Source organism: Plasmodium relictum (assembly GCF_900005765.1).
Source record: "Plasmodium relictum strain SGS1 genome assembly, chromosome: 12".
Lineage (NCBI taxonomy): Eukaryota > Apicomplexa > Aconoidasida > Haemosporida > Plasmodiidae > Plasmodium > Plasmodium relictum.
The window spans coordinates 792567-815696 of NC_041690.1; the positions used below are offsets into that span (position 1 = coordinate 792567).

Below are 23130 nucleotides of genomic sequence, written 5' to 3' on the forward strand. Positions count from 1 at the left end.
ATTTTTAATAATAAAAACTTTCATAAGAACAAAAAAAGGTTTCCAGTATTTTTATAATTTATTGTATTTTAAGCGTTCCAATAAAACAATAACTTCAACATTACTCATTAATTCAAATAATTTAAAAAATATATATATATATATATATGTCATTACTTTCATTTATGTAAAAAGAATATTAAATATAAAGGAATGTAATGTAATAATAAAATACAAAATGAACAAATTTTCCATATATATTAATTTTTATTATATTATTTATATGCTCATCTTTTATTTTATCTTAACTTTAATTTTTTTTTATTTCTCTCTTTTAAAATTAAGTATGTATTCTTTTATAATTTTTTTTCTTTTATTTTGGATTTGTAAATTTTAACAATACAATTGAAAATGTAATTTATAAAAGAATTTTAATATATAAAATTATTCAAGGATAATCACCTACGAAATTAATTCAAAGCTATAATACAATTATTAAGAAAAAACAATATGAGACATATTCATTGTACTTTTATAATTATAAAATATTATTTGATACTTAAAAAGGGAATTATTTAATACAAAATAATTCTTAAAAATTAAATCTCCTTGTTATTTATGAATTTCAAAATTTTTATATATTTTTCGTAGATATAATATTAAATTATTTAACTATTCATTTTTTTTATCACATTTTTTAGTAGCAAAAATTCTCTATTATATTTTTTTTTTTTTTGTTATGATCAAATAAATTTGTTTTTTAATTTTTTTGTATATAATATAATATGTAAATAGTTTGCAAATAATTATATTTATTTGTATATAATCTTTAAGAAAAAAAAAAAAAAATACATAACAACTTCACTTTCCAAGATTTTTTTGTTAAAATGTCGTCAATTAAAATAAATAAGGATGAAAGTAAAAGAGTTCATATATGGATTAAAAGTGCTATCGGAACACCTAATAGGAGACAATTTAAGCATAAAAATATTATGTACCCTTATTTTCGTATGTATAAATCCCCATATAGAGCTAGAGATTCGAGAACAAGGCAAGCATTTTGGCCATCTGTTGACAAATACCCGTGGCATACTCATCAAAAAAGATGGGTTAAAATGGAACAATTAAATATTAAATTCTTTTCTGAATTTACAAATAGATCCCCAAATAAAAAAAACTTATTTGAAACATGCCACACACTACCATTTAATGGAATAAATTGTTTATTTTGGAATCCTATTTACATTAATAGTCATAAATTTTTTATGAAAAAAAGTAAAAAGAGTGATGAAAATGAAGAGGAAAAAGAAAATACAGAACACAGTGGACTACAAAAAGAAGAAAAAAATGATGATGAAATAAATAGTACTAGTGAAAATAAAGATTATAAAATTGAAAATAAAAGTTTAGTAAATAATCGTGATAAAAATGAGAAAATTATAAGAATAAATAACTTTTATTATATTGTAGATAATGAAGTCAAAAATAATATTTATTTTTATCTGAAATATATCAAATATACTATGAGGCCTTTTAGAGGAAAAGTAATTGGTGATCTCTATTTAAATGAGAAAAAAATTAGAAATAATATTTCAACAAAAGGTATAATAAACGGAGAATGGAAATATTCATTTCCTCATATTAAAATAAATCAAAAATTAGCTAACATTACATTAAGTGGTAATTTGATAAACGAAGAATTAGAGAAAAATATTATCGAAAATTTGGTGATAGTAGATAAATATACATATAGACCTCCATTACCTAAATGTTTTAGTGCATCATAACACTTTATTTTATTCTTTTCCTTCTATTACTTTTTACCTTATTTTACATAATATCCAAAGAACAATATTCACTATTTTATTGCATCTTTTCCTACTATTTTTTTTTTTATATTTTGAAAATAATTAAAATTTAGTTATTAAATATTTTATTAATATATATAGCTTTAATTTTATGTATGGTCATTTAAAATGTTTTTATTATATTTAATGGATTTTTTTTTTTTAATTCTGAAGACTTCTTTTTTCAATTATACTATTTTAGTTATGATGAAGAACCCTTATTTTTTTAAGTTATACAAAACAGGAAAGTAATAAAAATTTCAATAGGAGTACCTATGTGTATATTTAACATTATTTTATTTTACGAAGTAATAATTTTTCAAATGAAATTACAAGTTCATAAAATTGTAGCATATGTGTTCTATTTTTCAAGGAGACATATATAAACTTTTTAAAAACATTGAACTTTCACAGTAAATAAAAAAATAAATTTTTAATTAAATATATATATATAATTATTCAAATAAAAGTTGATATAAAAACACTTAAAAAAAAATTTCTTATAAAATTATTGAAAGAAACAAAAACAGTTTAATAACAATATATAGACTATTGTCAATGCTTTTTAATTACATAAAGATCTTTTGTAAATTTCTCCTAGTAAATGTGGCTCCATTATCAATCTATTGATTTTATTATCATCTAACAACTTATTATTAATTATAAAATCCAAACAAAATTTACATAATTGTTTACAATTATTTTTATAGCTTAAAAGGATAATATCTAAAACATTCGCTTCATTTATGTAATTACTAATAATTAGTTCACATAATTGCAATAATCTAAGAATATTAAAATTCACAGCAGTAATTAAAATTTTAGTATACGTTTCAAGTGAATAATTCATAGATAATTCATCTGTATAAAGATAATTTATAACAATTAAAAATATATCATACAATATATCGTTAATAGGTATAGGCATATTATTATGTGAGTTCCCTGTTCCATCTTTTGAGAAATATAAGTCAAATATAGAATTAAAACTAGAACATCTTGCTGATAAAATAGATTTACAAGCGTATAAATATCTGTTTTCTAAAATAAAAATAACATCGGAATATCTAGGGTTATTAACCATAATTTTATAGTTGTTAATTAAGGAAGAAGACTCAACATATATATTTTCTAATTTCAGTGCATAAACATCATTTAAAGAATTCTTTCCATCAAATCCAGCAATGCAATATACTACATTTTTATAAAAATGGAGACTCATATTACTTCTCCCTGAAAAATTATTTGATGTGCTAATTTGTGTCCATGTTCTTTGATGTAAGTCAAATTTGTAAAAGTCATTTAAGCGATCTAAATACCCATTATAGCCTCCTAATATATACAAACATTTACTATGTAAAAAGGATCCTGCAAAATATCTGGGAAAAGGAATGTTGCAATAATTCTTTTTATTAATAGAATAACAACTTTTTTCTTCGTTGCTGTATATTAGTGAATTATTTCTTAATGCCCCTTCTTTTATATTATATTTCATTTTTGTCCAAATACTTGTTTCCAAATGAAATTGATATAAGCAATTAAGTGCATTTTCTCCACTAAATCCACCAAATAAATAAAAATAACTATCGCAAATATGCCCAACAGAACATGACCTCGGACTGGGAATATCACCACTTTGACTTATATATATCCATTTCTTTTTTTCTATATTATATGCATACATTTGATTATGTAATGTTAAACCATCATAACCACCAAATAAATATAACACCCCTTTGGATTCATCAATAGACAAAGCAAAACCAAATAATGCGGGAGGAGCATTTACTTTACTTTTTTCATTCACCTCAACAGTTTCCCATTTTTCAGTATTTAGATCAAAAGAATAAAAATCATTTAGCCAATTTCTATTTCCTTCATAACCTCCTAATATATACATTTTTCCTTTATACAAAAAGGAAGGATTATTTTCTCTTGCAGATGGACAATTTTCTTCATTTATTTTTATCCATTTATTTTCTATGATATTGTACTTATAAAAGTCACTTAATCTTTTTTTTGATTTATATCCCCCAAAAATGTATATATAATTTTTATATAATACTGATGCAGCTCCACTACGCCTAGGAAATTTAACACATCTATTATCATTATCATAGGAATAAGAAGTATTTTTATCAGAAATATCATTTTTCATAATCATTTCATCATTCATGTTGGACTTCCGAATTCTTTGTTCATAATTATTTGATGAGCATTTCAGCTTATTCCATATTAATACATTTTTACTTACATTTTTATTTCTAAATAATCCTTTTTTTTCTTTATTTATTTCAAAGGACGATATGTAATCACTATTATTAATAATATTATCCTCATAAATACTCATTTTTTTTTTTTTTTTGTTTTTATAAAAATTTAAAAATTGTATATACAAATTGTTTAAGACAATGCTATGGAAATTATTAAAAAAAAAAACAAAAACAAAAAATTTAAATAAATTTTTTTAATCAACGCTATGAAAGACAAAAATCATATAAAAAATAAATGAAAAGGAAGAAAAAAAAAAGTTAAGATAATTTAAAATCTTATACGAATCAAATATTTAAACAAATGTACTACTACTTATTTTTATAGTATTAATATCTATATATTACATCTTTTTTTTTTTTATCCCAACAAATGTTATATATATATATATTAATAACTTATTACATATATTTACATGTATAAATATATGTATGCATATATATGTAATAATGTCACATGATTTTTTTTTTTGTATTTTTAAACATACAAAAAATTATCAAATAGAAAAAAGATGTGTACACTAATAATATAAAAAAAAAAACAAAAATATAAATACTAAACGGATTTATGTGATACTTAAAAAAAAAAATATAATATAAACAAAGATGGCTAAAAAATTATTTTTTTTTTCATTTTTTACAAAAAAGAAAAAAAAAAAAAGAAAAGGAAAAGGAATGAAAAGAAATATTAATAAAAGAAAAATAGATATAACAATATAATAATAAACAAAAATTAATAGAAAAATTACTAATTATAATAACATTATATAAAAACACAAACAAATATACCACATTCTTAATTATAAAAATTAAGGTGTATGCCATAATAATAAAAAAAAAAAAAAATTACATATAAATAACGTTATACAAGTTATCAATTAAAAAATACAAATAAAAATTATAATTTTATTTTATATAAAAATGATGTTTTATAGTACATATATATAATAAATCAAAAACAATTATAGATATATACATATATATATGTTTATTTTATTTGTAAATATATATATTTCTTTTTACATAATGGAACACATTCTTCTTTGACAACGATTACAACAGTTTTCTTCTACATTTTCACTTGGGCCATCTGCTACTGTATATGATATACACATTTCATTTGTCGGCATGTTAAAGGAATTTTGAAAATGAGAACTAGAAGTTGTATTACTTTCTTTATTAAAAGAATAATTATTATAAGTTTCACTTTTATTTCTATTTTTTTTTTCTAATTCTAGTTTGTTGCATCTTATAATTAATTTCTCTACTTGCTTCTTATATGATTCAATAATACTTTCTGATTCTTCCTTAACTAATATTAATTCGTTTTTTTCCTTTACAAGACTTTTAATATTCATATTTTTTTGTAAAATCTCTTGATTTTTTAAATTTAACACTTTATTTAATTCAACTTTTTGTTCTTTCTCCTTTTTTAATTGTTCTAATTCATTTTTCTGTTTTTCAATAATTACATCGTAATTTTTTATTTTATTATTCAATATTTTTAATCCTTTTTCTCCTCTTTTTAATAGAGAAATTATATCAGTTGATTCTTCTGAGTAATCATTGTTATTTAATATTTCACTATCAAATTCTATTAAAAAGGTTTTAAATCTTTCTACAATTGCCATTTTTTCACTTAAAGCTTTTTTTAAATCTTGATTTATTTGTTTTCTTGCTCCTAGATCTTCTTGCAATAGTAATGTTTGAGGAGATGATCTTTCCATAAAACATTTATCACATACTCGAACTTTTTCTGCATAATAATATTCGCTAATTTTAAGTTTATTATCAGAACAATTTGAGCAAAATACATTTCCACATGCTCTACAATGATGTTTTCTTATTCTTACATTAAAAAAAACATTACAACTATAACATTTAGTTACTTCTTCATCGGGAACCCAGAAAAACTTTTTTTCATTTTCATTTTCTGCATCTCCATTAAAAGATGTTGATGGCGTTATATAACAATCGTTCTCTGTAGAATTGCCCATATATTTTTTAGGTAAATGTATTTATCAAAATGTTTTAATTAATTAGTAATAAAATAATAAAAAAAATATTAACAAAAAAAAAAAAAAAAAAAATAGATAATAAAAAGTATATATGTTAAAAAATTTTAAAAAAAAATTATATTAATTTAAAATTAATTATATTTTTTTAATTCATTTATTATTATTAAGTTATTTATCTAGAAATTTCAATTTTTTTTTTTTATATATTCAATAATTTTTAACTATCAATAATATAAATAATAAAATGTATCTGCACACATATTTAATAATATCAAAAATATAATAGTCACCTTAAAGTATTATAAAAGTATATCAACATATTTAAATATTTAAATATTCTTTGAATAAAATTATTTAAAAATTAAAAAAAATTAAAAATTTATATTAATTTATTTTTTAAACAAGAAGCAAATAGGAATGTTATACAAGCATTATGTACAGAATTGCAAATAAATATTTTAAATTAACAAAAAAGTGATTAAATATCGTAATTTAATATTATTTTTATTTTCATTTATATTATATATGAATAATAAGAAAAAAAGAATGAAAGAAATAAAATATAAAAAATTTTATTCCTTTTTATCAACTATAAGAACTATGGGATTATCATATTTTTATTTTGACAAAATGTTACAATAAAAAAAAAAAAAAAAAAATTAAAACTTATAATTTTTACTAATTTATTTTTAATTTTTAGTTTTTAGTTTTCTGCTTCTTTTTTCACTTATAATTTTTCCTTTTTAATCTATTTTTTTTTTTTTAGCCTTTTTATTTATTAATTATAATTTGAAATTTATTATTCAAATGTAAAAGATAAAACATAAGCAAGGGTGAAGAAAAAAGAATATGCTACATGAATATAAATATTTCCATAATATTATTTTAATATATTTTTTATTTATTAAATGCAAAAAAAAATAATATAAAATAAAATGTTCCGTACTATAAGAATGTAAATATAATGTTTTCTTATTGAAAAGAAGAATGATAATAGTATAATTTTTTAATTAAATAGTATATATATATATATATATATTTTTAGTTATTCTTAAGTATAATCTAATTTTTTTCATAAGGAAATAAATGCCCATTATTTACATTAATAGTTTGATTTTTGTCATTTAATAATAAAATAGATCCATCATTAGCTAGCCCCTTTAAATATCCAATAATTTGATTATTATCTTGATCTATTAATACTTTTTTCTCTCTATATAGAAGGCGTGGTAATATATAATCTAAGAGTGATAAAAATCCTTCATTGTATAACTGCTTAATAGCTAAATAAAAATTTTCAATTAATTTTTGCATAACATCTTCTACTGATGGAATTGAACTGAGTTTATTAAAATTTTGTTCTAATTCCTTTTTAATTGATGTAAAATTATTATTTAATATATCTTTATCATCTAATAATTCTACATTCATTCCTATTCCTACCATTATACATACATAATCATCTAATGAAGTATCATCTAAGAAATATAAATTAACAAGACAACCAGCAAGTTTTTTATTATTAATTAAAACATCATTTATCCATTTTATTTGAGCTTTTAAATCATAAAATTCCAATGTTTTGCTAATTGCGACAGTAGAAGTTTGAGCTAAACAACTAGCTTTCTTTAAATCTTTTTTATTCCATAGGAAAACAAAAGTTGTAAATATATTTCCCTTTTCAGATAGCCACAATCTATCGGTATTCTGTTTCGTATCTCTTGTCCCAATTCCATTTGTTTGAGAATTAGAGCTGACAATAATCATATAATTATCCTTTAACTTTCCATTTTCAATAAATGATTTTATATTTCTCTTGCAATATAATTGTGTTGAATCTAATACATCAAAATGATATCTAAATGCGTTGTATTCAGGATAAGATTTTTGAAATAATATCTTTTCTTCCATTTTAATATATTTATTTTAAACAAAAAAATAAAAATATATATATATAATTCTAAGTAATAGTCTTTAGAAAATATATATAAAGAAGAATTTTTTTCTTTAAGTATGTATCAAATAAAATAAAATCATTCTGTCTTGTAAATTAACTACATTATTACAAATAAGAATGAAGATAAAACATATATTTTTTTTTATTAACTAGCACATAAGATAAAATAGTAAATTCATATATATATATACTTAAAAAAAAAAAAAATTATGTTTTAAATACATAAAAATTTTAATTATTTACAAATGCGTTCTTGTACATTTAATTAAAAAAAAAACAATTATTTTCAAATAGGATAACTCTTGATGAAGAATAATCTTCAATAGTTTTAGAATAAGATATACTATCTATTTAAAATTTTTTATCTTTGAAAATTATTTTATGTTTAGTAAACATTATAGTTTAGAAATTAATTTTATTATACTTTTTAGAAGTAAATATATCATGTATTTTAGGTTTTTTCATAAAATACTTTAATTCAGGAAATATTAAGATAGGAAAATAAAACTATTAATAATATTAAAAATAAATTGTATTGTTTGTATTAATTCATATTTTTAAAGTATTATTATTATTATATTTTTTATTTATATATATTTTAAAAATTGTATATTTTTATACATATTTTAAAACTAACATTATATATACATAAAAGGAATGTTGCACTAGAAAGCAGATTTTTTTGTTAATATTGAATATACTTTTCAATATACATTGAAATTAAAAAAAAATTACCAATTTCTTTTCAATACGAAATAAGATTATTTTTTAATATAGTTAATTAATAAAATAAAAATGTAGATATTATAATACCTGAATATTTTAAATATAATATCTGTTGCTTCTAATCATAGGATTCAAAAGTAAAAATAGATATCTTTCATGCTAATAAAAAAAAAAAAAAAGATAAAATTGTCTTTAGCATTATAATTAAATGTATAATTAATGGAATGAAGCAAATGAGTTGAAATATAATGCATTTTTTTTACCACATTTTTATTATTTTATATTTATATCCTTTTTCTTCATTTTAGCTTTAGAATTGTACATTTTATTTTTATCTAATTTTTTTTTTTTTTTTTTTGCTTTGAGGAAAAGGAAACTAATGAAATTTATTTATATGTATATTATGTAGTATTTTTAGAAAATGTTTAATTCACAAGGGATGAAAAGATGGACGATGAAAAGATTTTTATGTTTTTCCGTAGGAACAGCAACTATTATTTATGCAATACTTTTAGTGTTAGTGTCGATTATTATGTTAACACATACCTCACATTATAATGTAACCCTTTTTATAATAATGTCAACCTTTAATTTCATTTGTGCTATATTAATATTTGTATCAGTTTCTCATAAAAATGCTTTTACAGCATATATAGCATATAATATAGTTATAATAAATTATATGGTAGAAGTTATTGAATTCCTTATATGCCTTTATAATACATGCACATCTCATAGTGTTCAATGGTATTATGAAAATTTTTATTGGCATAGGAAGATAGTGTATAATTATAATATGTTTTATGGAATATTAGAAATGATAATTCATTTATTTATGTTTTTATTGTCTTTTTTCGTTATACAATTAATATGGAGCTTTTATAGAATTTTACAAGTTGGTGGAAACATTTTTTCTTTTCAAACAGCTGAACACATTGAGAATGTATTACACGGAACGCATTATTATGCTTATGGGACTATTCCTAATGTTAATACTTATTAATGTATGCATAAGAAATTTTTTTTTTTTTTTATATATTATCTTCTTTTTATTAAAATAAATTGTAACTGTATCTATTATTTATGATATTGTGTATTTAAATCAAAGAATTTTTAAATTAGTTTGCCTTATTTCATCTTTGTATTTTTTTTTTTTCTCTCTCTTTTTTTTTGTTTAATTAATATAATTAAATTCGTATAATTTTTATATATTTATTCAAAGAGCTCTTTTATGTTCCATATTATCGTTTATGTTTTTGTTTACTTATTTTAATTATTTTGTTTATTTTTCATTTTGTCTTAATATTAAAAATATTTTTTAAAATCATTATATATACCAATATCTTCAAGGTAAATTTACATTTAAACATCTTATTAAAGCACATTAGGAGTTATAATATCCAAACAAAAACATATTAAAGAAGAAAGTGATGTATTTAGAATATCATAGAGTTGTACAATTTTTTTTTTTTTAAAGAAAAGGTGGAGTATGAAATATATATAATCAACATTAAAAAGATGATAATTTTAATGATAAGAAAGTATATCATGTTTAAAATATATCTTAAAAAAAATGGAGACAGACAAATTTACTTAATAAACTGATAACAATATAGATTATACATCTTATATTATTATTTATGCATGAATCCTTTTTTTACAATATATTGCTATAACTCTTTAAAATAGGTATATCTGAAAAAATAAAGCAAACTAATTTTATGTAATTACAAAGAGAAAATATTATTATTATTTGAGTAATAGAGAAAATATAATGTATATTTATGTACTTCAATATATTCAATATATTTTAATAATATATATATATATATATATATATATATATATATATATATATATATATATATATATATTTATTTATTTATTTATTTATGCACATTAAAAGCATAGTTTTTTACAGGATTATTTTCATAAAATTATCGAAATAAAATTGTCATAATATTGTAACGGTTCTAATATTCATGCCTACAGCACTTTTGTTTAATAAAATATATAATATAAAAGTAATTAATACAAATAATTTTAATAACTTAATACCTACTAGTTTTAAAATATAAAAAAAAAGAAAAATAAATAACATGAAATAAAATGAAAAAATTATAAAAATTTATAAATATATTTTTTTAGTGGAACTCATAAAGCATTAATATAAAAAAAAGAAAAAAAAGAGTATTAATATCTATAAGAATACTTAATGCTTTTTAGCCTTTAAATATAGAAAATTGAGGATTACTTTTTAAATTAAAATTTTATTGAAATATATATATATATTTATATTAAAATTAATATTTTTTACTAAAGTTTATAGCTTCTTTTATTGTTCTATATGTATATGTTGAAGTACAGTTTATTTTTTTTATTAATTCTGTAATATACAAAAATATATATATGAACATTTTTTTTTTTTTTTTTTTTTTTGCGTGCACATTTTTTTTTTGTTTAATTTTTTTTTAAAAATATGAAATATGAAATTTTTATGTATTTTATTTAAAAATTAATTATAAAAAGTTAAAAGTTAAAATTTAAAGTAAAAAGTAATTTCAGCTTTATATAAAAAATTTATATATATATATATATATATATACATCAATAATTTTTTTTTAATGCATATTTAAAAATGGATTTCCTCAAACAAATAAGAAAACGACAAAATGATATAAAAATATCGAATATTTTCAATTTTTCACCATTAACGAATGAAGAAAAAAACCATTTAATTAAAGTATATGGGCTTTTAGCATTAGGAACAATGATAACTGCGTTTAGCTGTTACTTTGATATTTATTTTATAAGAATCCCAAGATTTCTAGCCTCTATGATTAGCTTAATATGCTCCTTTGCACTGGCTTGGTCATGTAATTCTCATCATGATTTAGTTTCTACATCAAAAAAGAGATTACTGTATTTCGGTGGTATATCATCTTCTATTGGAATTTTAATTAGTGATTATATCAGTTATGTTAATTATTTAAATCCTTCAATACTTCCTCTAGCTTTTTTTGGTAGTTTATCGATATTTTGTTGCTTTTCTCTGGCAGCTATATTTTCAAAAAATAGGTATAGAAGAAAAAATAAATTTTTTTAAATGTTAAATTTCACATTTATGCATTTTTATATTTTATATTTTACAAACATATTTTTATAATAAGCATTTTTTTTCTATTTAGTTGGATTATGTTATATTTTAATATTTACAATAAATATATATATATTTTTAATAATACTATTTTTCTTTTAGGATTTCACTATTTTTGGGAGCTGTCTTATGTGCTGTATGTTCTTACGTTACGTTAATTTCTTTTATGAACTTTTTTATAAGATCAAAATTTATTGATACAACATTATTATATATTGGATTCTTTATGTATATGGGGTAATTATTTATTATTGAAATATAAAATATTAGAAAAAGGAAGAAAACAGAAAATATAATAGTTTATAAATATCAATAAATCTTAAAATATATATATATATATATGCATATTAACATGTTTTCTTCTTTATTCTATTGTTTCAGGTTTGTGTTGTTTGATACTCAAATTACTTTATTCGATTTTCGTAGAGGAAATAAGGATTATATCGTAATAATATATTTTAAAAATATTTACTAGTTTTAAATTAATAAATGAAAAAATTTTATAAAATAAATTTATATATATGTGATAGATATATTTTTTTTTCATTTTATTTTATTATTATATATTTTTGTAAAATTTTTAATGTTATTTTTTTAAGCATATATTAATTTACATTTAAATACTTTTATGCTTTTTTATAAACCTAATACTAGCATTTCATTTTATTATTTATTTTCATCTTTTCCATAATTATTTTTTTCTTTTTTTTTTTTTTGTAGATGCATTCCATTTGTCTCTATTTAGATTTAGTTGGATTATTTACACATTTATTAAGAATTTTAAGTCAGAAAGAAGAAGAAAAAAAAAAAAATTAATATAAATACATATTACAAGTATATTTGCATTCAGTTCTAAGAAAATGGAATAATATAAATATTTTAAGGAAACCGACATACATTTTTAGTTTATATCCATGAAAAAAAAAAACTAAGGTTTTTTTTTTTTTTTTAACATTATATTTGTTTTATAAATAGGGAGTTTTTTTTTTTTTATATTTTTTTACATATCATAGTTTACTTTTTTTTATATTATTATTGTTGTACATATTGATGTTGAATAGTTAATAAAATTGTTGATTATAAAAAAAAAAAATGCATATGTATATATATATATAAATGTTTATATTTACATGTGCGTATAAAATTTTTTTATATATTAAATTGAAGCAATATAATTTTTTCATTTGTGAATTTTTTAAATAAAAAAATGAAAAAAAAATATAAGTATGAATATAATAAAATTTTTAAATGTAATCACGTAAGAAGTACTGATTATATTTTTTTTAAAAAAAAAATTAGTATTTATGTAATTGAGTGAATAAAACTTTTACTTTTTACTGTTATTTTAAATTAATGTATTTATACATATAATATTTTTTAGAAAAAATTTTATAATATGAAAAGGAATTTTTTTATAAAAACATACAAATGTTTTAGATCTCGCAATAATATATATATTTTTAATCTTCTTAATTTTTTAAAATTTAAATTAAATGATAGTATTATCTATGCTAATAAAAAATTTGCAATTTCCAAAAAAAAAAATAACATTTTAAAAATAAATAAAATGGAAATAACTGTAAAATGAAAAAAAAAAAAAAATTGAAAGAAAAGAAGCAATATATTCTATGTTTAAATTAAATTAAAATTATTTTTTATATTTTATTTAAAGTATTTGTCTCAAGCTTTAGCACAAACTATAGATAATGAATTGATGTCAGAGGAAATAGGATACACAACTGAGCAATTAATGGAAATGTCTGGTTTATCAATATCTCAAATAATTTTTAAAGAGTATAACATTTCGAAATTCTCTAAAATTTTAATTTGCTGTGGTCCTGGTAATAATGGAGGAGATGGTCTAGTTGCAGCACGCCATTTAAAGGAATTTGGATATGATGTTACTATAAATTATCCAAAAGAAAATAATAAAATATTATTTAAAGTTAGGAATATTAAATATTTTAATCTCTATTTTAAATAATCACATATGTGCAATTTTTTTTTTTTTTTAAGAGATTACTAAAGCTATTAGAACATTATGAAATTGAAATTTTGAAAGATATAACACAAAGTGGTAAATTAAAAAAGTGAAATAAATTTAAGAAAAACAATTTCTTAATTTTTTTAAGTATTATAAATTAAGTAGAAAAATTTACAAAATTTTTTACATATTTTATGTTTAATAAAAATGTTTTTAATGCTAATTAAAAGATACTTTGTGCACATAAATAATTTTATTTATTTATTTATTATTTTTTTTTTTTTTCGACAGAATTAAATAAATACGATTTAATTATAGACTCTATTTTTGGTTTTAGCTTTAAAGGAGAACCAAGAAAACCCTTTGATGATTTAATTCAAGTGATTCCATATTTTAATTTATTATTTTTTTTTTTTTCTTAAATGAATTTTCTTCATTTTAATAATTATTTCAAAAATTACAATTATAATTTTCAAAGTTTAAAATAACTTCGGTTATTTTTATTTTTATCTTTAAATAGATGATTAACAATTCTAAAAAACCAGTAGTTTCAATTGATGTCCCTTCAGGTTCTCAAATTGATTCAGGTATATAACATAAACAATTTAGACAAATAATAAAATTTTGATAAGAATAGCAAAAAAAAAAAAAAAAAATATATATTTAATTCAGGTGATACATGTAGCCTCTGTATTGATTCTGAAATGAACATTTCATTAATGTTACCTAAACAAGGATTAAAAAATTATAAGAAAAAACATTACTTAGGAGGAAGATTTTTACCAAAGTACATTTTTTTTTTTTTTATTAAAATAAAATTCATTATAATATTCATAAAACAATATTTCATATTATGCAATTTATTTTTTTTTTATTTTGCAGTTCTATAATTAAAAAATATAATTTAAAGGTCCCTCAATTCTCAGGTTTGTATCGCTTTTTCTTTCTTTTCCTTTTTTTTTTTTTCATATAAATTTCTACTTTAAAAAATTTTTAATAAAATAAAAAAAAAATTTTATTCTTCTATTATATAATTTATAGGATATAACTCGTTTGTTTTGCTTTAGACAAGGTACTCTAAAAAAATTATTTTTCATTATTTTTATTTCTTCTTTTTTTTTCTTTTTTTAAACTATCTCTTATCATCAATAATAAAGAATTTCATGATTCATCAACATAAAAAAAAAACTTTTAAAAAAAAAAAAGTGTGATATTTTTGAGTAATATGAATTTTTTCTTATAATAATATATATGAAAATATTATTTTTGTCATCTTCAAAATAAGTATAATTTAAAAATTTATTTGTAAGCTTACATAAATAGCAAATTTAAAAATAATGATCCATTATTTTTAAATTTCTTTTTTTTTAATAAAATAATAAAAGCCAAAACGATAATGACATAGTTAAGTAAATATCTCAATAATTAATATTTTTTATCCTAGTTTCTATTATAGTAATTTGAAATACATTTACAATTTTTTTTGTTTAGCTTTAAACAAAAATTTATATGAACTTTTTTATGTAAAAACACTAACATAATCAACTAATAATAATAATAAAAAAAAAAAATAAATAAAATAAAATAAAATAATTAAACAATATAATACATACAGTATAACACTTTTAATATTTTAAATTATATTTTAATGTTTATGTAATATTTTTTTGGAATATAATTTTTCTTTTTTTTTAATTTAATTATATTTTAATTTACAATTTTAGTTCGTCCGCTAAAAGTTCAAATGCATCTATTTTTACATTTGGCTTATTATTACATTCTTCACTCTTTTTTGAGGATATTGTAAAAGTATTAAAAAAATTACTTATATGTTCATCATCAATTTTCATAGAATCATTTAAAGAATTCTCAAATTTATCGGAAAAATTATTTATATCATTTAAGTGCTTATTATTTCCATTATTGCTTTTTTTTGAAATATCTTCAAAACTTCTATAATTCTTAGCATTTTCATTATTTTGTAAATTGTTCAAATATTTATTTTCATAACTAGTTATATTGTCAAAACTTTTACTCTTAATAGTGCAAAGATTTTCATTTATATCTATCAAACGTACTCCAGTGTTACAATTATTTACTGCTTTTAAATCATTTTTTTTAAAAGAGTTATCCTTTTCTATATTTAATATATCTAAATTATCATTTAAATCATAAATGTTCTTAGTATTACTAGAATTATTTAAATTAAGATTATTTGAATTGTAATGTTTAATTTGGCTTATATTATTAAAATAAGAATTTTCTGAATCTAAGGTTTTTACTAAATTATGATTTGAATTATTATCAATGTTATTACTTTCAAAATGAAAAAAACTATCATTATAATTTAAATTTATTTCACTGCTTTTATTATTTAATAATGATATATTTTTTTTATTATCGTCATTTTTATCATCTATAAAAATTAAATCAGACGAAATATTATAATCTGTCGTTATTTTAGAAAAAGAATTGTTTTGACACATTAGGTCATTAGTTCTTTCTAAATTATTATTACCCTTATTTCTAGAATTCAAAGTATTATTGAGAGTCATTTTATGTATATTATTACTATTAGGAGCATTTATTTTATTTGAATACTTAACATTTAGACTGTTGAACAGCTCGTTATTACTAGCATTATTACTTGTTGAAAAATTATCTAAATTATATATTAGTCTTTCATTATGATATTTTTTTTCACTGTTTTCATTACTTTTACAATTATTATTTTTTTTATAATTTGAAGGATCTAAATTATGTGTGGGTTTATTATTACTATAATAGTTAGTATCATTTAAGTGACTTAATAAATTATTATTATTATTATTAGTATCATCATAACAAATATCGCTTATTTTAGTAGGATTTGTATCAGTACTATTGTTAACAGAATCAAAAATAATTAAATTAGTGTTATCAAAATAAGAATTAGTATTTTTATTATTATCATTATTACTATTATTATTAGTAGTTGTAGTAGTATTAATATTAGCAGTAATATTAGTAGTAATAGTAGTATTCCTGTTATTATTATTTACCTTAATATCATCATCAATATCTAGTAAATTAGGAATTTCAATATTCTCTTTAAATTCTTTTTTTAATTCATCGGTTGGATGTTTTTGTTGTAATCCCATTAAAATAAAAATTTCGGTAATTTGTTTTTTTAACTGTTTAATTTCTTTGGATCTATATAATTCTTCTAAAGTTTGATTTTTCAAATTTTGAACTAAAGATTCGAAAGTTTCAATTGTTTTTTCTTTTTCTTTTTTTTTTCTATGAATTAATAAATGTTTTATAACACATAATACTTTAAATTTATATTTCCAATTTTCTTCTTCATTTGGAAATTTGTTTTTTAACTTAGATGTAAGAATAGATACTATTAATTTTGTATCTAGAGTTTCACATTTTTGTGCAAATTCATTTAAAACATTTTCAGATGGTATTTTTTTAATTCCAGTAGTATTTAAAATATCATCAATTATTTTTGTTTCATAAATTCCTGAAATTTGCGATTCTTGAGGTTTTCTTATTTTTTCTATTCTCTTAAGATTTGGATAATTATCATAGGAATAATTATGATTTTCAACTTTTTTAATATTATTCTTTTCAAAGCTTTTATTAAATGAATTACCATTCATTATACTTTGAATATTTAATGAACCATTTGAATAATTTTTTGTTATAGATGCACTAACTTTGTTTATTTTACTAACAAAAGAAGATGGTATATATTTGTTAGCCACTTCATTCAAATATTTAAAAGCTATTTCTCCTTTTGTTTTTTGGGATGGATTTTGATTAAAATAAGGGTTACCAAAACCTGACATTTTATTCATATAACTTTTATTATGAAATTTATTACATAAACTTTTATTTGCATTTATATCACTAACTATTCTGTCATTCCTATTATAATGATCACTTTTTTCAAATACCTTATTTCCAAATCCTTCTATTCTATTATTTTTCATTATATCTTGGTTATTATTGGATATGCTTTTCGCATTACTTTCTATTGTATCATAAGAATAAATTAACTTAATTAAGTCAGATGCTTCCTTACGAACAAGCATTGTTGGGGTTTCTCCTTTCAATTCATCATTAACAATATTACATGTTTGACACTCTTTAATTATATCAATTTTTTTTTTTAAAAAAGTTCTAAAATCAGATCTTTTTTTATCACATAAATGTTTTAATATTTTAAGTGTTTTTAATTTTACATTTAGATCTGTTCTTTGTAGTTTTTTTAATAAATATTCTCCAACTAAAACTAATGATTCCTTTGAACAAAATGTCATCTGAGAAATTTCATTATATAAATAGCCTGGTGTTGGTTCATCATTTGATGAAGTTGCTTTATTTAAGATTAGTCTATTCATTTTTTTTTTCCACTTTTTAATTTTTTAAAATTTTACAATTATTCATATTTTTACAAAAAAAAAAATTTCTGCTTTTTTTTAGCTTTTTTCTTTTTTTGTGTTATTTTATAATACATATATATAATCTTATTAGGATATATATATATATATATATATATATTTAAAAATTGATTTTTATTATAATTTACAAATGATCTCAACCTCAATGCATTTCATAATTTTATTTAAATGATTTTCAATTAATAAAAATATTTTATAGTTCCTTTATTAATAATTTATATAAAATTTTTTAAGATTTATATTAATTTTTCATTTATTATGGTATATATTATTATTTATATAAATATATTAAGATTTATATAAATTTATGATTTACAAATTTTATAATATATATAAATGTTTTGTATTTCATGTATAAATTATTAATAATTTATTAATATATCTCTCTTTTATTTTTTACATGTTCTTTTCATTATTTTTTTTTTTTTATTAAAGAATTTTGTAATTTTATAAAAACTATTTGATTATAAGTTTTTATATTTTTTAAAGGCATGGCCTACATATTTTTTTTTTTTTTATGTAAATTTTTTTTTTCAAAAAAAGTTATTAAGCATATGGATTATGCATTTAAATTGTTTCGTTTAACAATCATGCTCATTATTGTACATAAACCTTTATAATACAATAAAATATTTTGTCTTTATTTTAAATTAAATGAAAAAATATATATATTTTTCAATAAATGAATTTATTCTGATGAATTATTTTACTTTTTTAAAATGGATAAAATAATTTTAAACGTAGAGTAAAAAAATTTATATAAAAAAAGGCGAAAAAAAAGAAAAAATTCATGGAATAATTATTTTCATTAAATTTAAGCATAATAAATTTTTTTAAAATTATGTGCACACTTCTATTTTTATTTTTTGTGAATTGTGTTTATTTTACAAAATCGTTTTAATAATTAAAAAGAAAGAAAATGTGATAATTGATTTCTTTGTTTAATATAGAATAAAAAAAAATAATAAATAAATAAAATAAAATAAATAAATAATTATATGTCTATATAAATGTATTTTTCTAATTTTATTTTAAAAGCATAATTTTTTCATGTGAAAAAGGAATATATTATAAATATATAACAAAAAAAAAAAAAAAATTAAAAAAATAAATGTAAATAATGTAATATTAAAAATTTATATTAGTATTTTTATTATAAAATATTCATATAGTTGTTTAAAAAAAAAATTTCAATTAATATAAAATTAATAAATCAAAAATAAAAATCTTCACTAATAGAAAAAAAAGAAAAATAAACAAAATAATAAAACTCTAAATAGAATATGAGAACATATGTTCTTTAATTTTATTAAATACTTCATTAAAACTTATTTTAGCGTAAACTAAAAACAAAAAATTAACTAAATAAGTGCTACAATTATTTTCTATCAAATTTTTTATACTTAATATTTTATTGAATTCTATATTTGAATTATTTGAATTTACAAATAGAATAAGTTCATTTTTATATTTCATATTAAAACGAACTTTAAAGAAATTTTCTAGAACATTTGTAATATAATTAAACATGTTTTCATTATATTTGGAGATGTTAACATCATCATTTTGAAAATATATACTCAATATATAATTTATTAATTCTTCATCTAAATCTTTATCTAATCTAATGAAAATTAAAATTTTTTGAATTATATTATGAAAATGAGTATTTGAATTTTTATATATATTTAAAAAATTTAAAATAAATATTCTATGAAAGAACAACGATGCAATATCTTTTGCTAAAGAATTCATTTCAGAAGAATATTTATTGTAATAATTATATATGTTTAAAAAAAAATAAAGAAGCTCATTAATTACTTTCAAATTATGTAAGTAAAATAAATTTTCTTCTAAACATACAAAAGTGTTTTTTATCATATATTTAAAAGTAAAATGAAATAAAAATTCATCCAAACATTTTATTTCATTTAAATTCATATTTATTAAATTATTCTTAATATATTCATACATATTGGGGTTATCTTTATAAAGTATTAATAAAAATTCTTTATTGTTTTTATAAAAATCATTTTTTTTGGTAGAATTTATATAATTATTATTACTTATGCACTTAAATAAGCATGATAGTAATATAATTATTTTGTCTGAAGTGAAATCTTTAAATTTCCTAGTCACAACATATTTATAAAAATAATCTATATACAACAATACATATATATTATTTATATATGTACATAATAAATCAATATACAACAACAGAATTCCTATATTTTTATTTTTGTGTAAACTATCTATAAAATATATCAATATACTTTTATAATTTAATGTATTAGCCACGCTTGTAAGAAGAATTTTAAGATATTCACTATCGATACATTTATTTCTAATGTATTCATTAATTCCACTTAAAAATTTTATTTTTTCATACATAATTATGCTTTCGTTTTGTTTTTCTTTTATATTTTTATCGTCTTCAATAGAACAATCATTAATTGAGTTGTTCCTGTTATTTAATATATCAAGGTTTAAATCTTTGCTATTATAATATATATAATTATTTTCATTGTATTTTTTTTTATTAGTTTCATTTAAAATATTAGTTTTATTATCATTCAAGTAATCTGCATCTATGCAGCCATCAACAATACTATCTTTAAAAGAATTTTTGTAATTTATATTATTTAAACTAGGAACTTCTTTTTTTCTGTTCATATAATTAAACTTCTCATAATATACATAAATAGAATTAAATATATTTAAACAATTTCTAAAATTTTTGCATATATCTAAGCTATTTTCTATTGTATCAACGGTACATTTTAATCTATCATCAATTAAATTTAAGATAGCTAATTTCAAATCTGTTTTTTGAATATTTTCACTTATTTTCAATAATAAAAACAATTGATGTATAGAAAAATCAAGTAGTAAGTTATTTCTTAAAAGAAAGTCATGAAAATTAAAAAAAAAATTTTCTTTTAACTCAGAAATTTCCATGCATGAAATATAGTAATAACAATTAATAATTATATTAAAATTATTTAAGTCAATGCAATTCTCAATTTTTTTTTTTTGTTTTAAAAGTATTTTTAAATTGGTAACATCTATTAACTTTAATTTGCTATCAAGAAAAGCAACAAAATAATCAAATAGCTCTTTATTATAGGTATTAAAATTATAATATAAGAAAAATATATCAGCAATTTCATTTAGAAGTATACTTTGCTTTCTTTTATAAAATAAGTAGTTTCCATATTTAATTAAATCTTTCACAAGATTATATATCTCAACATTATGATTTAAAATATCGAAAGAATTTTTATTTGAATTTTTTAATAATTTATCTTTTAAAATATCATAAAAATCATTTTTCCTTCTGCTGCATTTATTTTCAAAATATGTATAAAACAACTGAATTAAAATTAATTCATTAGTTTTGAAATTATATATATTATTTAAAACATGCTCATTTATTCTTTTTAAATATTCTATATTTATATTATGAATTAAGAAGCTATATAATATCATTAAAATATGTTGTGAAGTACAAATGCTTACTGACTTTATAATATAAGAATATATTTTTTTTACATTATTTACATATTTTATATCATTTGTATTGGTTATAATCTCGTAATTATAACATAAGTTATATGGCTTTATACTATTTTGCATATCATATAGTTTCTTCTCATTTTTACTTTTAAAAATCACATTTTTATAAAGATAAGAAAAGGCTAAATCTAAATTAGATACATCATTTTCTTCTTTATATTCAATTTCATTGATTTTTTTTACATTTTTAATCAATTTAATAATGTAATTGTTATATTTTAGTTTATTATATAAATCTTTATTATTGACAAGAAGAAATCTACGAAATTGTAAAGAGAATTTATAATCCTTTGAAATTCTGTTTCTAAAATGAAACATAAATAACATAATTTATGTAATAATATTTAAAAAAAAATAATTTATTGTGAATTCGGTTTTTCTTTATTTCTATATATTTTATTAGTACATATACAAATGTATTGATATATGTACTCCTATCAATGCGTTAACTACAAATTATTTAATTCATTTATTTATTTTTAAAAAAATTATTATATAAATTAATTTATCTTTACATTTTATTCAACTATTTAATAAGATAATTTTAATTAAAATTTGTGTTTAATCTTTTTTTTTTTATAAATTCATTTTCTGCTATTTTACTGTTTGTATGATAAAAAAAACAATACAACATAGAAAAACATAAAAAATATAATATAGCTAGCTTTATATTTAAATAATAGGCATACTTTCAAATAAAAAAAAAAAATTTTATTTATTCATGCAAAAAAATATATGTTAGATGTACTGATTCTTTTTATTTTTAATTTTTCTCTTTTTTTTTACGTAAATAATTTATAATTAAAATTTTTTATATTTTAATAATTTTTAATTTTTAATATAATTTAATTATATACGTATATATATATTTTTTTTTGTTGCAAATAATTGTTGCCTTGATGTTAATATATTTATTAAGCACATTTATAACCTAATAAATTTAAGAATTAAATGATTGAATTTTCATTTGTTAACTAAATTTATTATAAAAAAAAAAAATTTCATTAGATATTTATTTGCTTTTTTTTAATACAAAATATATTTTTATTGTAAAAGGGATATATACTGTTGATAAGTATTCGTTTAAAAATGTATTAAAAGGTATAAAAGTATGAAAAAAGAAAAATATTCAAAAAAAATAATATATATATATATATGGACA

At 18.1% G+C, this 23130-nt stretch overlaps 9 protein-coding genes across 9 annotated transcripts; 4 read left to right on the top strand and 5 right to left on the bottom strand.

Annotated features, from left to right (window-relative positions):
- Positions 1–866: 866 nt before the first annotated feature.
- PRELSG_1220600 (conserved Plasmodium protein, unknown function) lies at positions 867–1766 on the top strand (the record flags this gene model as incomplete). Its single annotated transcript, XM_028677987.1, has 1 exon — positions 867–1766. One exon carries the CDS (start codon positions 867–869, stop codon positions 1764–1766), a length of 900 nt encoding a protein of 299 aa, XP_028534322.1.
- A 625-nt stretch (positions 1767–2391) lies between these two features.
- Positions 2392–4176, bottom strand: PRELSG_1220700 (conserved Plasmodium protein, unknown function; the record flags this gene model as incomplete). Its single annotated transcript, XM_028677988.1, has 1 exon — positions 2392–4176. The coding sequence occupies one exon, from the start codon at positions 4174–4176 to the stop codon at positions 2392–2394; it is 1785 nt and encodes a 594-aa protein (XP_028534323.1).
- Positions 4177–5115: 939 nt separating this feature from the next.
- On the bottom strand, positions 5116–6093 carry FCP (FYVE and coiled-coil domain-containing protein, putative; the record flags this gene model as incomplete). Its single annotated transcript, XM_028677990.1, has 1 exon — positions 5116–6093. The coding sequence occupies one exon, from the start codon at positions 6091–6093 to the stop codon at positions 5116–5118; it is 978 nt and encodes a 325-aa protein (XP_028534324.1).
- Positions 6094–7176: 1083 nt separating this feature from the next.
- Positions 7177–8025, bottom strand: PRELSG_1220900 (biotin protein ligase, putative; the record flags this gene model as incomplete). Its single annotated transcript, XM_028677991.1, has 1 exon — positions 7177–8025. One exon carries the CDS (start codon positions 8023–8025, stop codon positions 7177–7179), a length of 849 nt encoding a protein of 282 aa, XP_028534325.1.
- A 1193-nt stretch (positions 8026–9218) lies between these two features.
- On the top strand, positions 9219–9800 carry PRELSG_1221000 (conserved Plasmodium protein, unknown function; the record flags this gene model as incomplete). The annotated part of the gene is made up of 1 exon (XM_028677992.1): positions 9219–9800. The coding sequence occupies one exon, from the start codon at positions 9219–9221 to the stop codon at positions 9798–9800; it is 582 nt and encodes a 193-aa protein (XP_028534326.1).
- A 1635-nt stretch (positions 9801–11435) lies between these two features.
- On the top strand, positions 11436–12770 carry PRELSG_1221100 (bax inhibitor 1, putative; the record flags this gene model as incomplete). Its single annotated transcript, XM_028677993.1, has 4 exons — positions 11436–11875; positions 12057–12191; positions 12336–12399; positions 12675–12770. The coding sequence occupies 4 exons, from the start codon at positions 11436–11438 to the stop codon at positions 12768–12770; spliced, it is 735 nt and encodes a 244-aa protein (XP_028534327.1).
- Positions 12771–13350: 580 nt separating this feature from the next.
- Positions 13351–15005, top strand: PRELSG_1221200 (pyridoxal 5'-phosphate synthase, putative; the record flags this gene model as incomplete). The annotated part of the gene is made up of 8 exons (XM_028677994.1): positions 13351–13533; positions 13627–13899; positions 13971–14031; positions 14230–14318; positions 14459–14525; positions 14611–14725; positions 14821–14864; positions 14980–15005. The coding sequence occupies 8 exons, from the start codon at positions 13351–13353 to the stop codon at positions 15003–15005; spliced, it is 858 nt and encodes a 285-aa protein (XP_028534328.1).
- Positions 15006–15650: 645 nt separating this feature from the next.
- Positions 15651–18329, bottom strand: PRELSG_1221300 (conserved Plasmodium protein, unknown function; the record flags this gene model as incomplete). Its single annotated transcript, XM_028677995.1, has 1 exon — positions 15651–18329. One exon carries the CDS (start codon positions 18327–18329, stop codon positions 15651–15653), a length of 2679 nt encoding a protein of 892 aa, XP_028534329.1.
- A 1332-nt stretch (positions 18330–19661) lies between these two features.
- PRELSG_1221400 (conserved Plasmodium protein, unknown function) lies at positions 19662–22295 on the bottom strand (the record flags this gene model as incomplete). The annotated part of the gene is made up of 1 exon (XM_028677996.1): positions 19662–22295. The coding sequence occupies one exon, from the start codon at positions 22293–22295 to the stop codon at positions 19662–19664; it is 2634 nt and encodes an 877-aa protein (XP_028534330.1).
- Positions 22296–23130: the final 835 nt, after the last annotated feature.